This window comes from Daphnia magna, linkage group LG7 (genome assembly GCF_020631705.1).
Source record: "Daphnia magna isolate NIES linkage group LG7, ASM2063170v1.1, whole genome shotgun sequence".
Classification (NCBI taxonomy): Eukaryota; Metazoa; Arthropoda; class Branchiopoda; order Diplostraca; family Daphniidae; genus Daphnia; species Daphnia magna.
The window spans coordinates 2,265,541-2,278,131 of NC_059188.1; the positions used below are offsets into that span (position 1 = coordinate 2,265,541).

General features: G+C 39.2%; 4 protein-coding genes across 6 annotated transcripts; 3 read left to right on the forward strand and 1 right to left on the reverse strand.

The window, feature by feature from the left end:
- The first annotated feature begins 10 nt into the window (after window positions 1–10).
- On the forward strand, window positions 11–3,258 carry LOC116927726 (NADPH oxidase 4). Of its 3 annotated transcripts, none has more exons than XM_032934770.2 (12): window positions 11–409; window positions 496–591; window positions 712–928; window positions 1,042–1,134; window positions 1,244–1,400; window positions 1,527–1,791; window positions 1,868–1,930; window positions 2,015–2,075; window positions 2,179–2,347; window positions 2,440–2,641; window positions 2,718–2,824; window positions 2,970–3,258. In XM_032934770.2, exons 1-12 carry the CDS (start codon window positions 359–361, stop codon window positions 3,076–3,078), a joined length of 1,590 nt encoding a protein of 529 aa, XP_032790661.1. In that variant the 5' UTR covers window positions 11–358; the 3' UTR covers window positions 3,079–3,258. The 3 variants fall into 3 exon arrangements, 2 of the variants coding, with proteins under 2 accessions (XP_032790661.1, XP_032790660.1); XR_006649319.1 differs by having other exon boundaries at window positions 12–409; window positions 1,009–1,134; window positions 2,440–2,675; window positions 2,734–2,824; window positions 2,970–2,986; XM_032934769.2 differs by having other exon boundaries at window positions 15–409; window positions 1,009–1,134.
- Window positions 3,259–5,734: 2,476 nt separating this feature from the next.
- On the forward strand, window positions 5,735–7,837 carry LOC123474433 (tRNA-specific adenosine deaminase 2-like). Its single transcript, XM_045176633.1, is given in 7 exon segments — window positions 5,735–5,910; window positions 5,966–6,031; window positions 6,094–6,249; window positions 6,312–6,494; window positions 6,565–7,275; window positions 7,338–7,462; window positions 7,464–7,837. Coding segments are annotated over 3 exon segments (516 nt in total). The 5' UTR covers window positions 5,735–5,910; window positions 5,966–6,031; window positions 6,094–6,249; window positions 6,312–6,494; window positions 6,565–7,172; the 3' UTR covers window positions 7,752–7,837.
- Window positions 7,838–8,323: 486 nt separating this feature from the next.
- On the forward strand, window positions 8,324–9,650 carry LOC116927742 (39S ribosomal protein L19, mitochondrial). Its single transcript, XM_032934793.2, has 5 exons — window positions 8,324–8,483; window positions 8,549–8,839; window positions 8,897–9,219; window positions 9,287–9,435; window positions 9,494–9,650. Exons 1-5 carry the CDS (start codon window positions 8,447–8,449, stop codon window positions 9,609–9,611), a joined length of 918 nt encoding a protein of 305 aa, XP_032790684.2. The 5' UTR covers window positions 8,324–8,446; the 3' UTR covers window positions 9,612–9,650.
- A 233-nt stretch (window positions 9,651–9,883) lies between these two features.
- Window positions 9,884–11,029, reverse strand: LOC116927778 (60S ribosomal protein L12). The gene is made up of 6 exons (XM_032934840.2): window positions 10,867–11,029; window positions 10,672–10,745; window positions 10,427–10,607; window positions 10,250–10,368; window positions 10,082–10,192; window positions 9,884–9,912 (listed from the first exon to the last, which is right to left on the reverse strand). The coding sequence occupies exons 1-5, from the start codon at window positions 10,901–10,903 to the stop codon at window positions 10,106–10,108; spliced, it is 498 nt and encodes a 165-aa protein (XP_032790731.1). The 5' UTR covers window positions 10,904–11,029; the 3' UTR covers window positions 9,884–9,912; window positions 10,082–10,105.
- Window positions 11,030–12,591: the final 1,562 nt, after the last annotated feature.

Sequence of the window (12,591 nt, forward strand, 5' to 3'; positions counted from 1 at the left end):
GAGATGAAACTCATCTTTTTGGGATGTGTTGCCATGGCAACGAAAGACTGGGTTGCTTGCGGTTGCATGTACATAACCAGAAGAGACAGAGAGAGAGAGAGAGAGAGTGAGTGGTCTCTCCTTAAAACCTAGCAGTCTTTTGTTCGACGCAGTGTCAATGCGTCGCTCAGTGAAAGCAAAAGTTCAAAAATCACGCTGCTCTTAACGACATTTTCAGCTTGTTTGCTGGACACACCGTCTGCAAGACGACAAAGTTTGACGGCAATCACCAAACCGATCTACTTGCAACAATGTTTGAAGACAACACGTGAATCCGCATCGGTTCTTACAGAGTCGCTCGTACTTAAAAGGGCCAAATATGGTCAACATGTTTTCTTCACGTTGGCTCCGCCCATCATGCGGCTTTCACGTAAGTTATCTGACACCCTTATTTATTTATTTTTTTTTTCTTAATTCAATTTTATTTGTTTGTTTTCATTTAATTGTCAAATAAAGGCTGTCTGGCTATTAGTGAACGGCATCATTTTCTGGAACACTTATCGACTCTACAAAGGCCAGCCTCAATATTATTACCTCTACCAAATATTGGGAGTGAGTCACATGATTTTTTGTTTTTTTTTTCTTCTTAAAGTATTTTTCTTGTTTTAAAGGGAGGGAAGCATCTTAGTTATTTGTTGTTGTTGTTGTTGTAATTATTTATATGACGCGTAGAGCGGACTTTGCATTTCACGCGGTTCGGGAGCCGTTTTGAACGTGAGCTGCGCTCTTATTCTGCTTCCGACCTGCAAGCAGGCAATCACCAGCATCCACCTTTGCTGTTGCCATTTTTTGAACAAATGCGGCCTATCGTCCCGTCGAATCCGATCATTTTTCAATCAAACTGAGCGTTTTCACATCACTTGCGCTATAACCGTCATCTTCGCATCGGGTAAATCGAAACATCCTGATCCCATCCGAATCTGAATGTGACACGCGTTTTACTAACTCATTTCATTTGTACCATGCCAGTTGTTCACACTGGGGCGCATTTGGTTAACGCAGTCAATTGTTCCCGCTATTACAACCATCGATGGCCTGATGTCAACATCGCCGATTCTCCCGGTCAGGATGCTTTCCAATTAGTTTTCAAAACAGGTAAATCAATCCGAGTTTTCTACGATGAATAGAACAAGCAAACAAAACAAAAGTAATAATAATAATAAGGTGATATATATATATATACCTGTTGTTCCGGCTGACTTAGTTCCAGGAATTACGGGAGTGCTGATGATGCTGATCCTGGCCTTGATACTGGTGACATCTGCCAGTTGGTTCCGCACCCGTCACTACAATACTTTTTATTACAGCCATCACTTCCTTTTCGGCCCCTTTTTAGTCCTGCTTGTTTTCCATCCCACAAGGTGAGGAGTGCTACCATAATTGAGCAGCGTTAACGGCGGTGTAAAATGTTTGCAGACACGCAGCTAAAAGCTTTCCGTGATTTCATTGATAATTTTTTTGTTGTTGTTGTTGTCTATATGCGATAGTGGGATGCTGAAGGAGCAAACAAATTGGCGTGACCATTGGCCAGGAAACGCTGACGATGAAGATAGGCCACCTCCTGTTTTCATCCCCATGAAGGGATACACTTGGTTGTATGTAACGATCCCTCTTGCGTTTTACCTCGTTGATTGGAGCTGGCGCAGAGTCAGTAGACGCCAGCCCGTTCACGTGACCCGAGTCGTCGTGCACGAACCAGACGTTATCGAAGTGGTCGTTGATCGCTGGATGAGTCATTCTCAACCCGGACAAGTTCGTTTCACTCATTCATTATTCATTTCTTTTTTAAAAGAATGTATTTTGTAACGATTAATTCTTTTTTTTATAGTACGTTCTTCTTCAGTGTCCGGTGATATCTGGTTTTGAATGGCATCCATTTTCACTCTCATCGGTGCGTGTTTTTATTAACCCCCCCCTTCCCCCTTTATATTTAAAAATTGAAAATGTTTTTTTATTTATTTGAAATCTTTGGTAGTGTTGTGATTTGACTCATGCTAGCTGGACCGTTCACATGAAAACTAGGGGCGATTGGTGCAGTATGTATGATACAAATTATGGATCATTTGCGTCGTGAAGCTAAACGTTGAAATGATTTTATTTCAAAAACCTATCGGGCTGCAATTTAACATCGTCAATTAGAGCAATTAAAGAGTCTCCTAGGCGTTGAAGCACGAAGAGATGACATCGAACTTTACGTGGATGGCCCATTTTCCAGTCCGTTTTGCGGCGTCTTGAACAGTAAAACGGTCATCTGCATAGCCGGTGGTATCGGATTCACGCCTTTCTTGTGCGTCATCCACAATTTAATGTATAATTGAATTAAAGCCATTTTACAATCAGCTCGTGACATTGATTGTAGTCTATACACACGTGTTTGGTTATTTTATCCTCACCCGCTAGACGGAACGGCTGGCATGCCCGACCGGATCGCCTGCACATCGTGTTTTGTGTCCAGACGGCCGAAAGCCTTTTGTGGGCATCGCCAGCCATCGATCAACTGATTGAGGATGCCTGGGCCAGTCCTGTTCCGGACAAGCTGGAAATTAGACTGCACATAACACGCCCAGCGCCTGGGGGCTCTCATTCTGGCGGTTTCTCTCCAGTGCGTTGACGAAAATAGAACTAAAAAAGAAAATGTAAATTTTTTTTTAAAATACGATTGGCTCATTTGTTTATAGGTAGAAAACCTTCTAGGTAAAAAATACCCCAATCTACTTCGGCGACTGGAATATGGTCGTCCAAAGTGGTCGGAGCTTTTCACGTCATGGAAAGAGAGTTATTCAAGGTATACATTGATATGCGTAGGATACAATCAAAAACGTTTCATTTCCACCCTTTTTTTCTTTCACTTTCACTGCAGTTTTATTTTTATACGTGAATTTTTTCAATTCCTTCAATTCATCCGGTTTAATTAACGATTCTTTATTCAGGGAGCGGGTGGACGTTTTCAGCTGCGGACCGAAAGAGCTGAACCGCCAAATTGAACAGATGTGCCGCACCATTTCCAATTTCACTCTGGCCTACGAAAGTTTCTCTTGAATAAAAGTAATCGCTTTTATTCAAGATAAATCAAATGAAACATTTACATTTCATAATATATTATTTAAGAGAATTGCTGATCAAGTCAAATTACGTATAGATATACAACACATTTTCGCCAAAAATATATATGTACCGATCTTGCCATAAAGCCCCGAGTAGGACACATTTCTTTTAACACTAATGTTGGCACCATTTAATTTATTTGCCATATGCTTCCTCTTATTTTAAAGAATTTAGTGCTATGCATGTAAAGCTCTAGCGAAAAAAGTATAAATATGCAAACACGTACATAGGCAAAAAGGGGTAAAATGAAGCATTTAATAGCCTTTAATATCGTGTAATAAAAAATTTAAAAAACAGATGCAAGTGAGAAAAACCGGTTTTAATTGAAAATTGCCCCGCTCCGCTTTTGCGCAAAAGTGCTGGTACTTTAACGTGTGCTGTATAATTATGCAAGTAAATACGCAACATGTCATTTGACCGAGAAAGTTTTTTTGAGCGTATATTCCCTTAAATTGGGGTTTTAATAACGCTGGATCTCTGGCCGTCAGTGTATGTGGAAAAGAAATCCTAGCTTTCTCCGAGTTAGCGAAGATATTACCAGTTGATCTTCTTAATAATCACACCTTGCAATTTGTCCACACAAAAAAAGCAATCTTCACGTTTTACTCCGCGCCGTATATCAACACTTTGGTCAAAGCTAAACCAACAGTCAAATCGATTGTTAAAATAACACACAAAAGATCTGTTAGTGTTTGACAAAGAAACATAGACAACTCGAATTTGAACGAACAAATATTTATTAAATCAAATACAATGTTCAAAGCCAGTTTTGCGAACAGAAATAATTAAGACTGGACATGAACTTTAAACTGAGTGATCGCCATATAGGAAAACAAGTTATTTAATGGGATTCGTAATTACTAACAAAAATAAGGTATTCACTATTGTGTATGCCATTCGTTGGCGTTGTAGGCTACTAGCCAATGGCGAGTCCGGTCAAAGTAATGTTTTTGTAAGTTACTCGGAGATTTGGGAACGTGCTGATTCGGTTGACAAATCTAACGGGCATGACCACCTTGCTGAAGAATGACAAAAAGGATTTGTCAGTGAAACTTGCGTGACGTGGAACCGAATCGAAACTTGGCATAATCACATCCTCAGAAACGGTCCGTCTGGTGTGCATCCCATTCTGCACGCCCGTTGAATCCTTCCAATCGTGACGAATGCACCGCTCACCATTGGATACAGAAAGCTGGGGGACTGACGCTGGACACCAAAAGGGAAACTGTACGTTTTTGGGACATGATTGCGCTGATTGTATAGATGACTGCTGGTAATGGGATAAAGCAAGCCGGAAGGCTGACCATTGTAAGCAACTGGAAGATTAAGATGAATCCAAGGAATTAAACGAAAAGCCGATATGGGCTCATGGTCACTGCCGAACAAAGATTTGGCCGGAGAACTCCAGACTGCCAAGGCGAACGCCCCAAAGACGATTGCCGTTGCGGTTTTGCATTGCGACTACAAGTACGTAATTTAAAAAAAAAAATTTGCATAAAAGATGAATAAGCAAATGCCAAAATTCGCTTCACTAAACTTGCACGGCAAATATATACCTTCATCTTGCTATTGATGGCGATCTGGTGAAGTGGCAACCACAATGGATGGCGGAATACTAAAGAATTCCCAATGCGTACAAGTCCTATGAGTTCGTCGTAGCACCTGGGGTGTTTTAACAAAATTTCCTCTCGGCAAATAAACAACGAAATCAACCGCGATACAACAGAACGTCAGAACCGATCGAGTAATTTTTGGAAGTCCCAGATTCGAATATATAAACCGCACGCTAAGGCCGGTCGAAAAGGTGACGACTAGTGGGCATGTTTATTTTCCTTTATTTTTATGATCGTGCATAACGGTACATCCTCAACAAGGGCCGAAATTGTGCATACATAATTTTCTGTGTTTTTATTTTAGGGATATTTGTTGTTTCAGTGAGTGGCATGCCGGCATCTAGTTGATGGTTAAATCTAAGAAAATCATGCCCCTTGTCCTATTTCGTTACAAGTTCTTGGCAATTGCGAAGTTAGCCAAGTCTTTCACACATTTTCATTTCTTGTGTAGTATAACTGCACAGCGTTTTTGTATTTGTAACCTCATTTGATTTCCGTTTCCTTTGAATGTACTGGTTTAATTTGAATATATATGCGGAGTACTACTTCTACCTGCTTTTACGACGTAACAACACATTTTCAAATTAACCGAACACGGAGAAGTTTTCTCTAGTTTTTAGTTACAGAGAAAATGTGGTCATATTTTAAAAATCAGTTATAAATATATTCCCCGTCACCGTCAGATATGCCCTCCATTATCGAACATCGTTTCAAAAAAGGAAGAACGTTTTCTGTTTAATGTTTTATTGCCTTCTTCTGATTCAGCTGTTTCAGCATATGCTGAATTGAATCAAACATATTCAGGTGAAGAGAATTCACGCACCTGCTTTTAAAATATGTGGCTGGATGGATGGTTTTCATCATCCGAATCCCCTGGATCACGAGTCTGCGATCTGAAAATCATTCAAATTCGATTCATCTCGCTCGTTTTTTAATTATTATTATTTTTTTTATTTGCTTGGCGGAAAATGACAATCAGGCACCATTGCGCCAAACGCATGAGAACCGTCATTTTCGATTCGACAACAAAATCAAAAATCAACACTACGTATCGTATGCCCCGAAATTTTGGTTTTCTATAGTAATCGTGTTTTTAGTATTAGAAATATAATTACAGTCGAAGCATAAAAACACAGCACTGTAGTCTGTTGAGGTATGGATATTCAGGCATGAAAAAATTATTTTTATGAAAAAGTGTGCTTTATTAGAATGGCTGCTGCAACATTTGTGCAAGGAAGTTGCAAGACCATGTGCCCACCTGATGAATATGAAATGTACATAGATATGAATGTTTTTGATACAAATTTATTTTATAATTTCTCCCTCAATTTTTCAGAAGAAAAGAACATAACTTGGTGCGACCTTTTGAGACATCTTTTCTGTCTGCTGTGAAGTGCTACAGTAGGTCTGCTGCTGGGCAGTCAGCAGCCAGACATAAAAATATACGAGATCTAACCACATTAGAAAACACAGTCAAATACCTTTTCGAACAGTACAAACAAAAATCCTACTGCCATTCATTTCTGCTCTTAATAATCTCTTGTATTTTTCCAGAGTTCTTGATAGAAGAAAAACATCATTGGCACAATTATATGACTTTGTATTTGACAGATTGAGGGCTGTTCGTCAAGATTTGGTTGTCCAGGGCTATTTGGAAGGATTTTCTGGCCTGAGAACAGTTACTGTTGCAAAAATTCTTGAATATTGTGTTAGGTTTTATATCTACTTCCAGTTCAGGTATTCAGTCAATTTCCTTATATTCTTACATGTATTATGGTTTACTTTTCAACAAAAAATATTTTTGTAGATTATCCCATCTTCCTGCATCTGCATTTAGCAGTCATCTTAATCAAAATCATCTTGATGAGTGTTTGAGTCAATTGCTTCATCTGTATTCCGAAATTGAAGTGAAGAATCAGGACTTGCTTCACCAGACCAGTCATATAGAAATAGAAGCCCTTGATTTACTGCTGTCGAAGAATTCCGCGGGCCTTCACCGAGCACTACAACTGCCCTCTAAGACAAAATCGAACACCATAGTGCGCAACTCGATTGAAATCAGCATTTCTCTCTGGTTAGGTAATTTTGTTAGAGCAAACCATATTGCTCGAGGCTTGCCACTGAGTCTACAGTTGGCCTATCGTGCACATTTTTCACTCTTACGACCAAGAGTTTTAGAAGTTTATGAGCGTGGGTATCGATCTCCACAAGGAACCAAGTTTCCTCTTGAAAAGCTCCGTCGTTATCTTTTGTTCGACACTGCACGTCAAACTGCCGAATTCTGCGTTGATTGTGGCCTTTCGCTGGATGACACAGGATCTTCCGTAATCTTTAAAACGGGAACTGCCTTAAAATTCAGCACGACTTCGCAATCAAACAATCTTTACGACCAAGATATCGAAGAGACTCTCGAGAATGTCCGAGTTAGCCACTTCCTATATGGACAGAGCATTTGAATTGGCAAGGGAAGCTTTGTCAGTTGGAGAAGTTCCGATCGGTTGCATTTTGTGTCATCAAGGTGAGGCTAGGTTAAGATATATATATATTTCAAAGTTGTCCTAACCTTCTTTTGATGATCAGATCATGGTATTATTGGCGAAGGAAGAAACCGTGTGAACGAGACTAAAAACGCAACAAGACATGCAGAATTTGAAGCAATCGATAGTGCCTTATTGTGGATAGAGAAAAACAAAATTGAAAGCTATGTCCCAAGTGTTTGCGAAAACGGACGTTTGGGTGAATGTTGAACCCTGTATTCAGTGTGCAGGAGCTTTGCAAATGCTAGGTTTCGCTCGTGTGTATTACGGGTGCGCTAATGAACGTTTTGGTGGATGTGGTTCGGTATTGGACGTCTGTGCAAAAGATCAGCGGTTCCGCCCTCTGGAGCTGCATGGTGGAATACGTTCAAATGAAGCTATCCAATTACTTAAGGAATTTTATCGATGCGAAAATCCCAATGCTCCTAATCCAAAATCAAAAGAAGGAAGAAAATGAAATACTTGTTTCTTTCAAAACGTTATATAAGTACCTTTTTTAAATGAATTATTTTAGTTCAATAAAAGCTAGCCTTTCTCTTGCAATGAGGATGCGGCGTTATATTTCCGATATGTTTTAGTCCAATGAAAAACGATACCGATATTGGCAAAAAACCTTGACTATACCAAGTCAGAACTCCTTGATAATTTCAGAAAATTGTACTAATTTTTTATCACGCATTAATTTATACACAACTTGAGTTCATGGTTTGCTTTAAATCACATCACTTATCTCTACTCCTAATCCAGAGTTTCTGGATATGGTAATGTTTGTTTTTTTCCGTTTGATTTTATGAGCCCTATACGTAAGAAAGATACGGGGATGGATCTCTTTCTGAACGTCTGTCTATAGAGATCATGCATTATCTAAGTTCCCTTACGTTATGTCAAATCCTCAGCAAAACCAATCTATGGAAGCGATGTCCCTATCAGATCACAAATGAACAGACAAGAGGAAATAGCAGCACACAAATTTATTCGTGTGATTGCTGCTTTAACAAATAACAATTAACAATAACATTCTTATTATTCCGTTCTCCGTTGATCCGTTCTTTTTTCCACGTCCGATTCTACGTGTTGGCACTGCTGCACTTGGTTACCATTATTCGTCTGCTATCTCAGTCAAGACAACACTGAATCTAGTCTATTTTCGCCATGCTGAGAAGAGCAGTTTTACAAACATTTCGCCAAGGTTCACCCCATCTTTATTTTATTTTCTAATGTAAACCGAATAATGAGAAAATTATTTGCAAATAGGACTAGCTCAATCCTTCTACAAGAGAAATGCGGTTTCACTAAGCGAAACTACCGTAACTCACCAACCCATTGAGACGTCAAATGAAGCCGATGAGAAATCCGTATCCAAACAAAAGCCCGGCGATGAATCTGGGAATACTGTGGTCGTAGCACCACCTGAATTCAGGTTTATGTACCCAGAATTTCTCCCTGATCCAGCCATGGAAAGAAGGAATAGGCTAAAAGAAAAACTTGAAAGAATTGACATGTTACAAAGGAGATCAGTTGTTGAAATCCCAGAATTTTATACTGGTAAGAAGAAATGGGTGAACCTGCTTAGTCCATTACACTGACATATTATTCTTTCAGGGTCAGTTATGGCTGTGACTGTTGCTGATGCAAATTCTCCAAACAAATTTGCAAGATTTGTGGGTATTTGCATACAGAGAGGAGGAAGTGGCTTGCGGGCATGGTTTATTTTACGAAATGTTGTGGACAAACAAGGAGTGGAGATCCTTTATGAAATGTACTGCCCCCTTATACAGAAGATAGAAGTCCTTAGACTAGAAAGAAGACTGGATGAATCCTTGCTCTATCTGAGAGATGCACTACCAGAATATAGTACTTTCCCATTGGACATGGAACCAGAGAGAAGACTAAACAATTCAGTTGTTCCAATTAATCCTCTTAAAGTAACTTACTGCATTTCATTGGTAAATAAAACTTTTTTCTAATAATACATTCATTTTGGAATTTAAGGTAAAATTACGGCCACGACCTTGGCTGGAACGGTGGGAGCGACAGAATTTGCAAGGAGTAGAAGATTTGAATCTTCCGCAACGTTTCTACGACAAAGCCGAAAAAGTTGCAAAACCATGGGAAAAATACGATCTCATGTTACAGTACAGGTAAGTGTTCAGAAAATTGTATTTAATTGCAAATTACTATATACTTTGCGTGTATCAGGAAAACTATCCCAGCTGAAGAACAAGAGAAGATATTTGCCGATGTTCACTCTCAATTACAACAACAAGAGTTTAAAAGAAAAATAAGAAGACGTAGAGGCACGGATAATGAACAATAATGTCCTGAGTGTAGTAATAATAAAATTTTTCCCTTATGATCTTGTTTTATTATCTTATTTTCATTAGTATTTTATTTGCAACATTTGGCATGATCAGTGACTAAATTAACCTAGAAGTGTTATGATCATATTTTTAAAGATCCTGGAAAAGTATAAATTGAAAAAGATAAAATTAATTCCAGTAATGGTTACTCAAAGTAAAAAACAATGCAGGGCTACATAAGCCATTTAAATTCAACCAACACACTCTTTAACAGAAAAATACAACAAAATTCGGTTAAGATCCGTTTATTGAACTCATCTGAAAAAGAAAATCGAATTTGTTAATAGAACATTCGGCTTTAAATGACTCGCACATGGTGCGAGTTGGACGGGATGCCAACCCCAACCAAACCAGGATTTCGGGTAGCATTGTCCCCAGCTGTATGCTTAGTTCAGCTGGTGACATGACCTTCCGCCTGGAAACTTACCATTACTGACAAGTGAACGCGGATCTACTCTTCTGGAACCTCCAATTCTCCATTGGTGACCGCATCAGTGATATCGCGCGGGGTTCGGCCATCGATCGTGCAACCAACAGACTAAAATATAAATGAACCTCAGTATTTCTAATAAAGTTAACACTGGAATTTCTTTACCATGCAAGTTCCCAAAATTTCCTTAACAGTTCCAATAAGGTATCGGGATTGTGATCTTGTCCTCATAATCCTAGCAATTGAGATGACTTCATCAAAAGTGATGTTTCCATTGTGCTTGACTAAAGAAAATAAGAATTATGATACATCCCAAGATTTAAAAAATTATGATTAAGTTACTGTTCTTTTGCTTCTTGCGGTCACGAGGAGGCTCTTTCAAAGCCTTGATGACCAGGGAAGAAGCGGATGGAACAACTGAGACTGCTGCTTGACGGTTCTGAATTGTCAGCTGGACAGTAATCTTCAAGCCTTTCCAATCCTGGGTTCCTTTGGCAATATCTTCACCAACCTTCTTGGGGGACTACATAGACAGCATGTGGAGTGTTAATACCGGAATAACAAAATGGTGATATGTTTTAACTCACCAGACCCAATGGACCAATTTTGGGAGCCAAAGATGAAGTGGCACCAATTTCACCACCAACAGCACGAAGGTAGACTATAATTGAAAAAGTTTATCATTAGAAATGCAAGTACGATCACCGACTGACTTCATGGTAAACAACTAATTTTTCTTTCCGACAACAATAAATTTAGGATAAAATTTTTCAACTACTTACTGATTTTTACTTCTGAGGGATCGAATTTAGGAGGCATGTTGTTCGATGGATTTTAAGTCCGACGAAATAAATGGATGCAACAAAGCCTCAATAGACGTCTTGCCAACGAAGGACAAGTGACTGGGAGAGAACCGAGTACGCTGGAATTGAAGAGGAAGGCAGAGCGATAATTTCAGCGTTGCCGGATGGTGAATAAAGGCAACATTTCAATGAAAACACAATTTCTACCTCACATAATCCCTAAACACTATCCAGCTCTTTAAGAAATATAAGAAAAGAAAACCACCATTCGTTTTTAAATAATTTTCATTTCTTTCTTTATAAAATATGTTTTAAACTTTTTGTATTAATTTTTAAATTAAAGCCCGATCGTTCGGATTAGGTACCCGGAACCGGAGTAACTTAAGAAATGCAAAATTTCGAGTTCATCCTTCCATTGACAAAAACCTTAAAAAAAAAATGAAAAATAATATACTAAATAATAGTCTTGACAAGAAGAATTTAGAAATGAAGTCAATAGAACATAGCCGACATAGTTTAAAATTTTGTTAGGTTATTGTCGGTGTGCCTATTTTTGTGCTAATTGTTGCGGTAGACGATACCAACAATCTCCTATTGTAAATTGCACGGCACAGGCAAGTTCTGGCGTCAATTAGGTTGTTCTCAATGTCTGCGCGATTTTATTATCGAAGAGGCGATTCTACAATAAATTCTCGCAATAATACTAGAATTGGGAACAGGTACACAGTACTATTACCCTTTTTTATCACCGTGCGCAGTGATCGTCGACAGGTGGAAGACCTGATACCTTCCTCATATTGAAATTTTACGCTTTTAAAATTGTTGAAGGGCGGGCATGAAAGAATGATGGATTGATATGTATTGCGTCGCAAGCTTCTACTAGCTGCATAATACGATCGTGGGTTGCAATCCCTAGCATCAGCAAGTTGGCACGATCAACGTGTCCTTGACTCTCCTAAAACGTTACGTCCGTTAGACATTTCTTCCCTAACAGTGAATCTGAATCGACATAGTCAACCGATTTCTTGGATAAACCACTCATGTTCCATAACAAACCCCCTCGTTTAGAGCCACTGTTTCTTCTCAAAATGATGGGGCTGAGGAACATATTCTTCCAAGTTAAACTGTTGGCAACCAGAAGAAGGTAATGCTCAAGATCCCCAGCCATGTGAAGTTTACACAACTGGAAGGGACATTCATCTCCTCTCTGTTAAGGCCTGACGATAGTGCAAAGTTGCATTTGTGTTTGGGAACACAACGGGGCAATGACCGACCACTTTATGTTGACCTTGGCCATGCCGAAATAGAAAAGAACGCAGCACAGCAGTTACCATCCCGGCTCGTGGCATGCTGAAGAACGCTATGGCCAAAATAAGAAGCAACAGGCCATCGTCAAATGGCTGACTATTTCTCCTCGGGTTAGAGAATGAATTATTTTTCGTTTTGCTTTTTTATACTATAGCTAACCCACCTTTTTCCTGAAAGCAATAAGGCGATGGTCATCTTTATTTCATGCCACGTTCTTTTTTACTATTATCTTTTTAACATCTTCGGTTTAGTCAGCGGCTGGATCATGTCTGCCAGGAGATGAACGACCTTTTCTCTGTGATTATGTTTCGCTTTAACTTTCTCCCCTCTTCAAAGCTGTGAAGATCTTTTTGTATTGCCTGCTGGGATGTTGAGTTGTTTCCTTTTAATTTTTGT